The sequence below is a fragment of the Corylus avellana genome, chromosome ca7 (genome assembly GCF_901000735.1).
Source record: "Corylus avellana chromosome ca7, CavTom2PMs-1.0".
In the NCBI taxonomy this organism is placed as follows: Eukaryota; Viridiplantae; Streptophyta; class Magnoliopsida; order Fagales; family Betulaceae; genus Corylus; species Corylus avellana.
The window spans coordinates 19,648,650-19,664,439 of NC_081547.1; the positions used below are offsets into that span (position 1 = coordinate 19,648,650).

The 15,790-nt window shown below is 35.1% G+C and overlaps 1 protein-coding gene across 1 annotated transcript; it reads right to left on the reverse strand.

Annotated features, from left to right (window-relative positions):
• Window positions 1–11,415: 11,415 nt before the first annotated feature.
• On the reverse strand, window positions 11,416–15,346 carry LOC132188414 (probable 2-oxoglutarate-dependent dioxygenase AOP1.2). The gene is made up of 3 exons (XM_059602857.1): window positions 14,970–15,346; window positions 13,290–13,611; window positions 11,416–11,664 (listed from the first exon to the last, which is right to left on the reverse strand). The coding sequence occupies exons 1-3, from the start codon at window positions 15,338–15,340 to the stop codon at window positions 11,416–11,418; spliced, it is 942 nt and encodes a 313-aa protein (XP_059458840.1). The 5' UTR covers window positions 15,341–15,346.
• Between the last annotated feature and the right edge of the window lie 444 nt (window positions 15,347–15,790).

The window sequence follows — 15,790 nt, forward strand, 5'->3', positions numbered from 1 at the left end:
ATCTTCGAAATTCAAAATAGCAGTTTTATTTTGAAATTTGAAATTATCTGAGAATAGATAATTATCTGTGACAATTCAATTCTCTTTAATATCTTTGTTTGATTTTTTTTTTTTTTTTTTAAAAAAATAAGCATTATCCTTTTATATTTTGTCTCTAACTAGAATAGAAAATTTGAGGGTATTTCCGGGTTTTAACTTCGTTTGTGCAGAACGCAGGGATAATACAGAAGTTTCTTGGGCTCCATTGTATCCTAGAGAAAAATTTGTTGTAAACCCTGTTGCATACCAATTCTAGTAGGGACAAATATTTTCTTAAGGAAAGTGACGTTGTAACACACCTTAGGAGCATTTTCGTTTTCTGTATTTTCTCTATTTGTATAACATGATCGAGACAAGAAAAGTGGTAGGCTTTGGATTTTGGAGAAAAAAATTTGAAAGCCTGGTCGACTAAGACACCTGTTGCGCGACGGAGCCTGGATGATTTCGCTACGTTAGACTGTTCTGACTCAAATTTGACATAGCATTACCGGATTTGACAAGCATGATATCTAAGCCATGATGATTCAGTCAACCAACACACATGGCATAGATTTAATGGACATGATGAAAAGATCTCAGTCGATCGAGACCATACACCGATCGATCCAGTATTGTTGCATCAACGAGAAATTCTATAAATAGTGGCCCATATGTTCACAAGCTTCACACCAATTCCCTTTCTTTTGTTCTTGAGCGTATGTAAGGCCGAGGGAATGTGGCTTTGAGCGGCGAAGCTCTATAGAAGTTCGCACGAAGGTGGTCATGTGACAAAATTTCTTGTCATTTATAGAAGAACACCAAGAATGCTAAAAAGTTTATCAGCGTTTGTCTTGATGCTGAGAAAAATGAGGTCTTGACATCATGTATGTCGGTATAGGATATACGCTAAGAAATAATTATAAGCATTTTTTCCCTCGTCCTCAACATTTATTAAACACTAGGAGAGGGGTTTTTTTTGGTAGTGAGAAGAAGGTTAATGGATTTATAGGCACTACGGTGGGAGGTGACCGAGTTGTTTGGGGGTTATGAAATTGGGTCTTCAAGTTACAAACGTTTTGTAAGTTGAACAGTATGTAACATCAAGTTTTCTATATTGGAGCCTTCAGAGTTGGTTGGCTCGTAGAGTGGTTTTACTATTTAAAGTGTTATTCTAATAGGCTTTCACTTCGTCTCTAAATCTGTGTGTTCATTCCCATAAAGTCGGGTTAGAATTGTCATTTCACTTTTGTTTGGACAATTTTTACCCCTTCAATAAAAAGAACCAACTCTTCTGTTGATTGGTGAGTTTTAGAATATATAAAAAATATATAATATTTTTCGTATATTCCATAATTATGTTGATATCAAATATTCTGTATTTATAAGTTGATTGTAATCAAATATTGGGATTGTAATGAAATCAATGGGATTCGATAACTATACTTGTATTTAGGCATTGCCCTATAAATAAGGACCTTTGTATTGTAGACAAATCAATTTAATAAGCACAATGTAGCCGTTAGGGGTATTCCGAGTGGTAGACGTAAGTGTCTAACACCAAACCACCCGCATGTTCTTTGTGTTCATTCTCGCTCTTGCTTCCGCTCAATATTCTTACATCATCATTATTTCAACATGGTATCAAATCTATTTCAATATGGTATCAGAGCTATTTCAACATGGTATGAGAGCCACACTTCTGTTTCTGTGGCTTTCAATAAAAGTCTTATGATGCTTGTATAGTGTTTTCTAGCATTCTCTTATGACGATCTCCAAAATTTGTTGTGATCCACAACTTTATTCACTGGCGAATCTTGGCACAATGTTGTTTGGCCCTTCACAAGATTTTTAACGGCTAGTTTCTGTTCTCCAGCGTCATTGTCAGTTACGGCTTGGCCTTTCACCAGATTCGTTTAGCGGCTTGTCTCCGCTCTCCGATATTTCTCCGGCCGTCACTTTCAGCCTTTCTCGTCTTTCTTGTCAGCGAATCTTGGCACAATGTGGTTTGGCCCTTCACAGGATTTTTAATGGCTAGTTTCCGTTCTCTGGCCTCATTGTCAGTTGCAACTTGGCCTTTCACCGAATTCTTTTAGCGACTTGTCTCCGTTCTCTGATATTTCTCCGGCCATAACTTTCAGCCTTTTAACGTAGTATTCTTTCTCATTGTCGGCCCATTTTGGATTTTGGCTCATCGTGGGCCCCTTTTAAAGTTTGGCTCATTTTTAGCTATGGCCCGTTGTCGGCCCCTTTTGGAGTTTGGCCCGTTGTTGGCCCTTTTGAATCTGCATTCACCAGCCACCTACCGCCGTCACTAGCCACCAGCCAGCCTCTATCTCCTCTGGTAGTCGTCATCATCTATGGCCAGTTCCCCGTGTAGCGCCCTAGATTTTAAAAGTCTAATTTTAGACAAATTTATTTGATGATGACTAGGTAATGGCATTTATTCTTGAGGAATTTATTAGATTATATGATATTGATTTGAGATTATATCTGATTATTTTATTGGGTGATTTAAGAGATATGATAATTGATGACCGATTAATAGAATTTGGAGTATGATTATAATAGTTGGTGATTGATTAAATGAGGACAATAGACAAATTATTTTAAAATGCGAGTTAACCTACAGTACTTGCTCATAATCACCTTATCTTTCTCTTTTCTTTTATTATTACTTTTTACTATTTGTCCCCACATCTTTGCCAACCAACCCACCTAATTCTTATTTTTCTTTCTTCTCATTTCCATATTTTTTTTCACAGCAGCCCCACACCCTCTTATTCTCCTACTTTGAATTATTGACTAATGCTTTGTACTTTACTTTCTCTCTCTCTTTTCATGAGGCCCCTACCCACTTTCTTTTCTTCCTTCTTTCTTCCTTTCTTATTTTCTACAAGCACACTAACCCCTCTCCTCCCCCACTTTCCCCAATGTCACTTATTACCACTCATTGCTCCTTCCATTTTTCTTCCTTCCTTCTCTTACCACACGGTTTGGACTTTCCTTTTCATTTTCTTGACTTCATCTACTCTCATTTCTTATTACTTAACGGAGAGGAAGAAACAAGAAGATAGAGAGAGGGAGCTTTACGGATGTAAGAAAGAGAAGACAGAGGGAGAAAGAATGTTGCAATAGAGTGAGAGATGGATAGAGAAGCATGAGAAAGAGAAAGCGGGTGAGATGCTGAGGGGGAGAAACAGAGATTTAGAGGATGACCAAAGAAAAAATTTACAGAATAATAAAAATGGGTTCTTCAAAGGTAAAATTCTTCTTCCTTTAGCTATGGGTATTTGATTTTATGTTGAGTAATGGGTCTTAGATGAGAACCTTTCGATTTAATCAAGATGATATCGGGTGGTTTCACTCTTGAGAATTTTGAATTAGTGTTGGGAGTTGATTCTCTATTTTTGAGCTGAGTTATAAGATGTTTTGGGTTAGATTTTAATGGGTCAACTTCCCTAAAGGAGTAGACTGGAGTTAATTGATTTTCGTGAATTGTTATTAATTTAGCTGTGAATAAACAGAGTGGAACAACAAGATATTTTTCAAGATGATTATTTAGCAGTTTAAAGGCTGCTCATAGCTTCAGTCTAGAGGTAAGTAAACTCACTACCCCTTCTAAAATTACTTCATGTCATGCTATTTATACATTATGGTTTCAAACTGTAAATGATTATTTTATTTACCTGTCATGGAGATATGTTGCATGCATGAAGGATTTCTAAAAGAATTATTTAGAAAGTTTCTATTTCTTTAAACGTTTTCTAAGTACAACAAATTTATATTTGGAAAAGTTTCCATTTTGAGAAAAGAAAGTTGAGAAATGATGATGATTATAAGAAAGAAGAATGATGATAAACCCTCCTACATGTTGCCCAAAGATGCATCAAAAGAAGTACAAAGAAAAGTACAAGAAATGAGTTAAATGTTTATGAAATGAGGGCACATGTATGGAGGAGAGTATTTTTGGCCCCAAGATAAGTAAGGTTGAGAGGAGTTCGGTACCGATACTCGGATGGAGGCAAAACCACTAAAGGAGGCTATGCCAGAAGGTGGTATTCCATCAACATGACCGCTGAGTGCACCAAGAAAAGAGTTAATTGACGGTCGGGCATGGCTGAGGCTACAGTTCAGCGCCATGGTCACAAGGACCCGCAACCCTAGGTACACAGGGGTAATAGTGTACATGGGCCCTAATATGAGAAAATGATGATATGATTTCAAAAATGATATACTATGATGATTTACAATGATGATTTATAATAATGCATTATGATGATGATTTATGACAATGATTTATTACTAGATATAATAGTATGTATATGCTACGGGAGATGCAACCGTACATACGTGTATTATTATGACTGGATGTATATTTATTTGTGAAAACGATTTTCAAAACTGAGAACAAGGAGTAAAACTATTTATGGTTGTGGATTTTACTTGCTGGGCCCCTTTGGGCTCATTCAGTTTTATTTCTTGTTTTCAGGTAGAAAGGATGCTGGAATAGGAGGCCGGAATGGGGGGAGGGAATAATTATTAACTTTCAAAGTCTTTTCATATCAGTTATTGTAATAATATGATATTCCGTAACTAAAGTTTAATGTTTCCTAATTTCGCTTGTAATAAAATCTCTTGAAGAATGTTTTATACATTGATCGTATCCTTTAAAATCAAGTACTCTGATAGACCTTATAGATCTTTGCAAAAGCTTTTTATTGTAAAAGAAGAAAAGTGGCAAACTCAGCCTTAACAGACTGGGGATGTTACAATTTTGGTATCAGAGCAAAGGTTATAAGGTTTTGGCAGACTTTTCAAAAAACAAAAACAAAAACAAAAACAAAAAACAAAAAAAATTGGGGTTAATGAGAAGCCACATTCCGGCCAACTAGAGTGCGTATTTTTGTATGGTCTTTAATAAATGATGCATAGTCATTTTTTCTAAGGGTTAATTTTTGGTTAAGAAAAAAAAAATCATCTTAGTATGATTAATTTGGAGGATTTTATTATTGTGATCAAGTTAATGACGAAGTTGAATTTTTATTTTTATTGATAGGTTGTGATCTATAGTATTTGCCTATTTCGATTTGCGGCAATTTTCTTGAGTATCGATTGATAAGAGTATATTTTAAGGTGTCTTGAGGATTTAGAAAAGATTATTGATCATGATTTAAAAAATTGTATGATGATTTTATAGATTTAGGTTGCGAGATGATTTGTGTAATTAACTTGGTGACAAAATGGTTTTATGGATTTAGGTTGTGAGACAAATTGTGTAAGTGACTTGGTAACGAATGGTCTTATGGATGTTGGTTGTGAAATCTTTGAGGTGATTCTTAGAATTTGAGGTGTTAGGTTTTTTGTAATTGAGGTAAATTATATTGAGGTGACGCTTAAAGTTTTGAGGATGAATTAGTGATACTAGGTTATGAATAGTATTTAAATTTTGAGGCATTAGTAGGTATTGTGTTATGAGAATTTTAGTTACATGCCAAAGCTTTTGATATAATTTTCTCTCACAAGGTAAAGATGATGGATTATTATTCTTGAGGTAATTTGAAGCATAAAGGTAAGAGTTGAAAGACAATATAATATAGTGATATGATCTAAATTTCCTTTATAAGATATATGTTCAATGATATTCAGGTATTTTAGAGGTTGATAACATGTGATGGTGCATATTTAGATGTTTTATTGAGTGATTAACTTGTTAAATGGATTTTTTTTTTTTTTTTTTTAAAAGAAGTTATTACAATAACATAATGATTACATAATGAATATTGAATGAGTACGGAATGATTACGAAAAGAAATGTTTGGAGAACAAGCTCCTTATAATATTACACACCAGTGTCCATTGTTAATTAAAAAAAAAAAAAAAGGAATTTGTTGCATAAAGAGACATGTGGTAATGATGAGCAGATGATTCCTCAGAGCTGCTCCAGAAAGATTATTTCTGCACAGAGAAAACCTAGTATGAGCATAATCATATATATTTATATAATTGAATTATCAAAGAGAATATTTATTTCTAATGAGGTACCCGACTAGAGCGTGTGCGAAAAGACTTGCAACACCCCTGAACATCGACCCGGAGTTTTTCGTGCTGTTGCTGGAGACGTTCGGCATTCTTCTCCATTTCTAGCACCTTTGGTCCCAAGTATTCTGCGTAAGATAGCATCATCTTTTTCAGCTGAGTATTCTCCTGCTTCAAATCCACGTGTTTTCGTTCGTAGTATTTGAGCAGTCGCTGTAAGACCCCAATTTGGTTTCTTAAGACTTTCAGTTCAACATTTCTGGCACTCAAACGTTGTGCCATGTCAGAAACTGAAGCAGCACCTTGGATACTGAATGCCAATGAATTATTAATAGCATCAGTATCCGACCTATCAGCTAACAATGTTTGATCCCGTGGAATTACGAAACCTTTGGCCACCGCTATAGCAGTAGAATCGTGGAGCATGATAGAATCGTGAATAGTGATAAGATGATTGTCAAAGGCAAAAGTTGGCTGCCATACACCAGGATTTACAGCTGGTTCATTATGGTGTGTAACAGGTACGACGGGATGTATAGCAGGCACTTCAGGGGGAACAGCAGGCACATCTAGTTGCACATTAATTAGGCATGACAATAGGTTGTGCTGCAGGAGCAACATTCAAATCGATGTTGTTAACGGATGATGATGATGCTCCCATATTTAGGAGAGTAAGGAAAAATAGTTGAGAATACGAATAATTTGGGATAGATGAAGTATTGAGAAGAGACTGAGCGTCAGAAACTGAAGAGATTTTTTGAAGTTTCTAGAAGCAGTAGACGAGTGGCTTTAAAGAAATTTTTCACTTCAGGTGAAATAAACAGTAAACAATGGCGACCTCGGGCAGCGAAGGATTTTTGTCAAAAGATCCCGTTGAAGTAGGATCTGGTCTCCTGTCATAAATTCGTCTGAGCTCATTTTTTTCAAACCTACTGTTCACTCAACGACTTTGAATTCCATGCGTAGGCAACCGAATGAATTGTCATGCCAACACGCACCACACACGCTCGTTCATTATCCAAAAATCCTTCCTATAAATTCCTACCTCTTTCTCCATTGCAACACATGCCTTTTGATCATACCCTTTCACCTGAGATCTTCTGCTAATAGCCTTCCATACAATGAAAGCTCGATTTTTCTCCTAGTTGAGCGTATCTTCAAGAGAAAAATGCAACATCACGACTTGATTCACAAACCCAACACCTTATACTCTCAGTAGTAAACCATTGAAGCAAGATTATCGTTGATCATGCTTCTCAGGCTAAATATCTCTCTTTTCTTCAAGTCTCCATACATGACAGAGGAGAGAGAGCATCCGATGTGGGTATTTTGAAAGTCTCGAAAATGAGTCACATGCACATCATGTCCTGAAATGTTTATCAAATCTTCATCTCTGGAAAACAACAGGACTATCTTTCTCTCTTTTCTCTTCTCGACCTTGCAAGACCCAAGGGAGAGAAATTATAACATGAGTGTTTTGGGACTTCCAGCTTGGAAACTTACCCATATCCTACTTTGCTAGCTTATCAAATTCATCTCTAGAACACAGCAATTGAGTTGGAATAATAATTGAGTTGGAATAATAATTACGAGTTTCTTTTGCTAAGTTATGAGTTATCAAGTAAAGATGTAGGACAAAGAGATTTTCGCTGATATTGTAGTATCGACACAAGATTTGGGAGTAGAAAATATAAACGGTTGTGCATTTAGAATGAATCATGATATATTCATGTAATGACGTTTTTGGGAGATATAAACCGTAGAATGTTGGTGCTATTTACTTTTAAGGATTTATGATGGTGAGAAGTTAATAATTATTAGAGCATCATATTAATATTTCGTATACATGATTTGGAATACTGAGATATGGAGGAAAATATAGGCAGAGATGATTTTTTTACACCTTTCTGGTAAGATTGATTAAATTAGATCGAGGAAATTATTGCGGGCTTGCAAGGAGGACTATGATGTTTGGAGGTATCGACTAGTGATCACATGACTTTTTATTTAATTTGATGTTTAAACCTTGACTATAGACTGTCTTATATAAGGAGATGAATAATTTGATTGTTGTCATTAAGGTTGAAAAAAAAAAAAAAAATTAGAAAAGATTTTGAGATAAGGTCCTAGAAGAAGGAGATGAAATTTCAACATGATAAAAGTGAATATTGGAGACTAGGCCCTGATGAATGATTGAGAGAAATATTTTAAATCTAAATGGCTCAATTTGAAGATTGGACGATAATATTATAGGCTTTAATTTCGAGGACGAAATTTCAATAAGGAGGGAAGATTGTAGCGCCCCGGATTTTAAAAGTCTTATTTTAGATATATTTATTTGATGATGATTAGGTAATGACATTTATTCTTGAGGAATTTATTAGATTATATGATATTGATTTGAGATTATATCTGATTATTTTATTGGGTGATTTAAGAGATATGATAATTGATGACCGATTAATAGAATTTGGAGTATGATTATAATAGTTGGTGATTGATTAAATGAGGACAATAGACAAATTATTTTAAAATGCGAGTTAACCTACAGTACTTGCTCATAATCACCTTATCTTTCTCTTTTCTTTTATTATTACTTTTTACTATTTGTCCCCACATCTTTGCCAACCAACCCACCTAATTCTTATTTTTCTTTCTTCTCATTTCCATATTTTTTTTCACAGCAGCCCCACACCCTCTTATTCTCCTACTTTGAATTATTGACTAATGCTTTGTACTTTACTTTCTCTCTCTCTTTTCATGAGGCCCCTACCCACTTTCTTTTCTTCCTTCTTTCTTCCTTTCTTATTTTCTACAAGCACACTAACCCCTCTCCTCCCCCACTTTCCCCAATGTCACTTATTACCACTCATTGCTCCTTCCATTTTTCTTCCTTCCTTCTCTTACCACACGGTTTGGACTTTCCTTTTCATTTTCTTGACTTCATCTACTCTCATTTCTTATTACTTAACGGAGAGGAAGAAACAAGAAGATAGAGAGAGGGAGCTTTACGGATGTAAGAAAGAGAAGACAGAGGGAGAAAGAATGTTGCAATAGAGTGAGAGATGGATAGAGAAGCATGAGAAAGAGAAAGCGGGTGAGATGCTGAGGGGGAGAAACAGAGATTTAGAGGATGACCAAAGAAAAAATTTACAGAATAATAAAAATGGGTTCTTCAAAGGTAAAATTCTTCTTCCTTTAGCTATGGGTATTTGATTTTATGTTGAGTAATGGGTCTTAGATGAGAACCTTTCGATTTAATCAAGATGATATCGGGTGGTTTCACTCTTGAGAATTTTGAATTAGTGTTGGGAGTTGATTCTCTATTTTTGAGCTGAGTTATAAGATGTTTTGGGTTAGATTTTAATGGGTCAACTTCCCTAAAGGAGTAGACTGGAGTTAATTGATTTTCGTGAATTGTTATTAATTTAGCTGTGAATAAACAGAGTGGAACAACAAGATATTTTTCAAGATGATTATTTAGCAGTTTAAAGGCTGCTCATAGCTTCAGTCTAGAGGTAAGTAAACTCACTACCCCTTCTAAAATTACTTCATGTCATGCTATTTATACATTATGGTTTCAAACTGTAAATGATTATTTTATTTACCTGTCATGGAGATATGTTGCATGCATGAAGGATTTCTAAAAGAATTATTTAAAAAGTTTCTATTTCTTTAAACGTTTTCTAAGTACAACAAGTTTATATTTGGAAAAGTTTCCATTTTGAGAAAAGAAAGTTGAGAAATGATGATGATTATAAGAAAGAAGAATGATGATAAACCCTCCTACATGTTGCCCTAAGATGCATCAAAAGAAGTACAAAGAAAAGTACAAGAAATGAGTTAAATGTTTATGAAATGATGGCACATGTATGGAGGAGTGTATTTTTGGCCCTAAGATAAGTAAGGATGAGAAGAGTTCGGTACCAATACACGGATGGAGGCGAAACCACTGAAGGAGGCTATGCCAGAAGGTGGTATTCCATCAACATAACCGTTGAGTGGACCAAGAAAAGAGTTAATTGACGGTCGGGCATGGCTGAGGCCACAGTTCAGTGTCATGGTCACAAGGACCCGCAACCCTCGTACACAGGGGTAATAGTGTACATGGGCCCTAATATGAGAAAATGATGATATGATTTGAAAAATGATATACTATGATGATTTACAATGATGATTTATAACGATGATATACTATGATAATTTACAATGATGATTTATGACGATGATTTATTACTAGATATAATAGTATGTATATGCTACGGGAGATGCAACCGTACATACTTGTATTATAATGGCTTGATGTATATTTATTTGTGAAAACGATTTTCAAAACTGAGAACAAGGAGTAAAACTATTTATGGTTGTGGATTTTACTTGCTTGGCCCCTTTGGGCTCATTCAGTTTTATTTCTTGTTTTCAGGTAGAAAGGACACTGGAATAAGAGGCCGGAATGGGGGGCGGGAATAATTATTAACTTTCAAAGTCTTTTCATATCAGTTATTCTAATAATATGATATCCCGCAACTAAAGTTTATTGTTTCCTAATTTCACTTGTAATAAAATCTCTTGAAGAATGTTTTATACATTGATCATATCCTTTAAAATCAAGTACTTTGATAGACCTTATAGATCTTTGCAAAAGCTTTTTGTTGTAAAAGAAGAAAAGTGGCAAACAAAGCCTTAACGGGCTGGGAATGTTACACCCCGCCTCCACCACCGCCGTCATCATTGTTTCTGATTTCAACTCAAGGTTCCAGAATATTCCATCTTGAGTTTGAGGGGGGATGTTAGAATATATGGAAAATATATAATTATAATGATATCAAATCAATGAGATTTGATTACTATACTTGTATTTAGACATTGCCCTATAAATAGAGACCTTTCTACTGTAGACAAATCAAGTTAATGAGCACAATGTAACCCTTAGGGGTATTTTGAGTGGTGGACGTAGATGTCTAATACCGAACCACCCATAAGTTCTTTGTGTTCATTATCTCTCTTGCTTCCGCTCAATATTCTCATATCATCTTTATTTCAATATGGTATCAAAGCTATTTCTACTTGGTATCAGAGCTATTCAACAATGTCGATCCGATTTCGCTCTTATGGGCCGAGGGCTTTACAACAAGACTTTTGTGCCATGACAAGAGACCTAAGATTAAGTTCTTTGGTACTGATCTTCTGGTCATGAAAGGAAAAGAGAAAAGATTGATTAATTACAAAGAAAGACTAGAATATATATAGTAATTAATGACACTTACTTAAAGACTAGTACTTTATTTAAAAGGTTAATTACCAAGGAAATACAAGTTGCCAATCGATTTATTATCACTTCACAGTTCACAGCCAAATATCTCATGCACCACAATAAGCCCTTAAAGCAGACTCAGCTCTTTGGCCAGCCTCGGTGTAGTAGAAGGCTAGGAACTCAACATGATCAAAAGGCTTAAATAGCAAAGGGTGCTCGTCATCAACCAACTCCTCCGGGGCTTTTATAATGTATCCTGCTCTGGGGATTGAAAACAATCCGGCTGAGTACCTTGCCTTGTTTCCCCTCATCATGACGCGATGATGTGGAGAGTGCAATCTACCATTGGCCCATGCCTGCAAAATCAATCACAAGTCTTTGATTAGCTAGTGTTGAGTTGATTGTTCTCAATCAATTATTCAATTTTGTTCTTTAGGTGCATGAGAAGAACATTGAAATTCAAGGCCCATAACATCTTAATTGAACTTTTAATTCAAGATAGACTTTGTTAGTCGAATTTGAGCTTCAATACCAGCCATATATGTATATGTGTGTGTGTGAGAGAGAGAAATGCTATATATATATATTGGGTATACACGTGTGTGTGTGTGTGAGAGAGAAATGCTATATATATATTGGGTATACATGTGTAACTTAAATTACAAATCCACCCTAAATAAAATTAACGGAGGGGTGGCGGTTGGCCTCTCTCCTCACAGATGATAGACCATGCACGACCAATCCAAATCTCTTGACTACACTAGATGAGGGTGGCCGCCCCTCACTTGTAAGGCCAAGGAATTGCCGCTCCTCACACGAGAGGTGGTCATCCCTTGGCTGCCCTTACATGGGGTGGCCAAGGGATTGCCACTCCTCACAAGAGAGGTGCGAGCACTCCTTGGCCGTCTTTAAAGGAGTGGGGTGATATAACACCCCGCCTTGAAAAATATGTTATTGTTCATTTTTGGCTAAGTCCGTACAATTTTATTATTGGACTTACCCTAAAAGGCCTTATACTATTTAGAAAGAGCATATTTCATATAAATATATCATCTTTTTCACACCCATGCAATTTTGGACGTCACAGGTGGGCTCTAGGGAAGTCGCCACCCATTCTTTATTTGTTTTTAATTTAATTTTGGGGAAACTTTACAAAATTTTCTTAACTTTCACGCTTTTTAAAAGTATTCCTCAAAATTCAAAAACTCACAATTAAGGGTATCGAACTTTCAATTTCTTTTAATTACCCATTTCTGTTATAATTTTTCTTTAAATCTTGTCGAAATTCTCAAACTACTCTTATTTTTATTCATGGGCTTATTTTTTTATATATAAAAAAACATGTTTGCAATATATTTACAGCATCTTTGCAATTTTTTTTAAAAGACAAATTGGGTATTTTGGGCATTTTGACAAAAATTAAAGGTAAATCCTAACGGACGGGGGCAATTGAAAGAAATTGAAAATTTGATACCCTTAATTGAGAGTTTAAACTTTGAAGGGATAGTGTCAAAACAAATTGAAATTGAGGAGAGTTTTGTGAAGTTTCCCCTTTAATTTTTCAATTTATGATATTTGTTTAATTTAGATTAGAATGTCAATTGTCAACATATCTTTAGTTCTGATGTGTCTAAGTAACCACGTTGCATTAAGTACTTCCATTTTTTTTTTTTTTTTTAACATGTCCGCATAAGAAGGGAGAGAGGAATTCGAACTAGTGACCTCAATTTCATGAGGCGTGGTCCTAGCTGATTGAGCTATATCTTGGAAACATTAAAACGCTAATAAAGGTACCATTTTTATACAGAAGTAAACCACATGGATCTATTCTATAAGATTCAAATCAGAGAGAGAGAGAGAGAGAGAGAGAGAGTGATTCGATAAAAACAAAACCATAGCCGCAAGTATTGATTTTGCAATTTTTTTCCATACTCTTTTTTCTTTTTTATATGTATATGCAGAGAAAGAAAAAGCCACTTACCAGCAGAGAATCTCCAATCATGACAATGAAAGTGTGTGGGGAGGGTTTGACATTGATCCATTCACCATCTTTAGTCTTCACCTCTAACCCATCGACTTGATTTTGACACAAAATGGTAACTATGTTTTTATCTGTGTGCGCGCTTAGGCCAAGCTTGGTGTCGGTCGTTTCAGGACCCTTGTATTTCATGACCCGAAGAAGATAGTTGGTTGACCCGATATGCTCATCCAAGTATTTCTCCACACCCAAGCTCTCCACAACCATCCTCCGGACTACTTTATCCAATTCCGAAAGTTGCTCTGTGAATGAGTGTATGGCATTGCTGCCCAAAATACAAAGATTCATTGAGAGAAACAGAGGAAAAATGAGTTTTTCAGTAGAAGATCATGCAAGTTGTTTATTTATATTTATATTTCTTTTAATACAGAGGAAAAATGAGTTTTCCAGTGTAGTAGATCATGCAAGTTGTTTATTTATATTTCTTTTAGTTATGTTCCTCAAGGGCAACAATGCATAGGTGATATACCAGGAGAATAAAGCACTACAAAAAAATAAAAAATAAAAAATAAAAAAACAAAAACCTCATTTACTACTTACCAGCGACAAGTGGTAATTTAAGATGACAAAGATTACGACTTTGAACCTTGTTTCAATCATTTACCGATTTTAATTAAATTTTTCACTTGTTGGGCATCACCTCTTAAAAGTGAGTTTAAACCCACACGTGAGGGGGGGTTACTAAATACTTAACCTTACAAAGGCCCCCCTAAATTTCCAATCGTTTTGAAAAAATTCAAAGTTCAAAAGCTCTCAATTTCATCCCTAGAACTTCTAATTTGATGCAATCTACCCCTCAATTAGGATTTAGCGTTAAATCCTAAAGGAAGCTATGAAAAATACCAAAATACCCTCAACTTTTTTGTTTCTTTTTTTTAAAAAAAAAAAAAAATTATGAAATTAAGGGTAAATTTGAAATTTTATGAAAGTTTAAGGGGGTATAAAGGTCATTTTATTCATTTTAACATATGTTTAAAGCCAAACCCTAACGGATGTGGGTGGATTGTATCAAATTAAAAGTTCAAGTAGTGAAATTGAGAGTTTTTGAATTTTGGGAGGTCTTCTCAAATGCCTTTGTGAAGTTTTCCCTAGTATTTAGGGTGCGTTTAGGATTTCGATTTCAGGAGAATAATCTGCATTTTTAAAAGATATTGTTAAACATAAAACATTTGGCATTGAGATTGAATAAGTACTTAATCTAAAATAGGAAAAAATATATATATACAATTTCTATAAGCAGGTTATATGGTACTTATTTGAAAAAGCGTGAATTTAAACAAAAATCATGATTTTCCATAACAAATGTTCGATAAAAAAAGTATTTTTTAACATGTACCAAGCGGTTTTGCGATTTTAAAAAGTAGCAATTTCAAAAATACAATTTTTAAAATCGTACTTATTGAAACTGCAATCCCAAATGGACCCTTATTAAATGATCTACTTCACCAAATTAAGAAATAAAAAATTTATGGAATAATATTCTATAGCATAGCAAATCATATTTTATGAAGAAACCCATTGAAAAATATGGTTTAAGAATATTGATATTCTTTGGTAGCTAATTAATTAAGAAATTTACCACCACTTTTATTTATGAGTAGAGGAAAGAAAGTTGACATATACCAAAAGCTTGGGTTTCCTTGAGGCCACAAGATGTTTGTCTGGCTCTCAACCTTGTCAGAGATGTCTGCATCATCAACAGCCATGCTCTCATATAGAGGCACCATAGGGTACTGCCCTACATACCCATGAAAGGGCTTCTTAGAAACGTTCCTTAGCTTTGTTTGTAAAGGGAGGTCAAAAAGCTCTTCAATTGCACCCAACATGGAATTTCGAAGCTCCAACGGAACTTTGTTGAAGAAAGCCTCGAAGCAACCATACTCTACGAGTGCCTCCCACACTTGGGCTTTCAACGAGTCCCACTCGGGAGTGCCTGGTTCCCCCGAGTAGGAGAAATCAATCACAGGAAGTTTAAGAGCGGATTCAGAACCCATTTTCTAGCTTTTTCTCTTGAGTAAATATGGAAGATATGTGTGTTGCTTTGTTGTGGTTTACTTCAGCTTTGGGTGCTTTGGCCTATTTATAATACAGTTTGATCATTTGATATTGGATACTTTGGGGGTTGCATAAAAACAATGACTCTTTCTTGAGTCCGCTCAATTAGAGCACACTTGGTATTGTTTTTGAGAAACAGAGTTTTTAAGTTAAAAAAAACTTTTTTTCGGAAAAAGGTTCATTTTTAAATTTTTGTCAAAAATGTGTTTTTGCCAATTTTAGACTTTTTGGACCCTTAAAAATGATTTCAAATTTTTTTACCAAATAAGTTTTTTAAGTGTTAAGCGTACTTTTAGTCCCCTCAAACACACACCCAAGGTCCCAAACAGTCCTTTAATGTGATGTGACTTTTAAAATTACCAATAAATCAAAATTCAATGATAATTTTG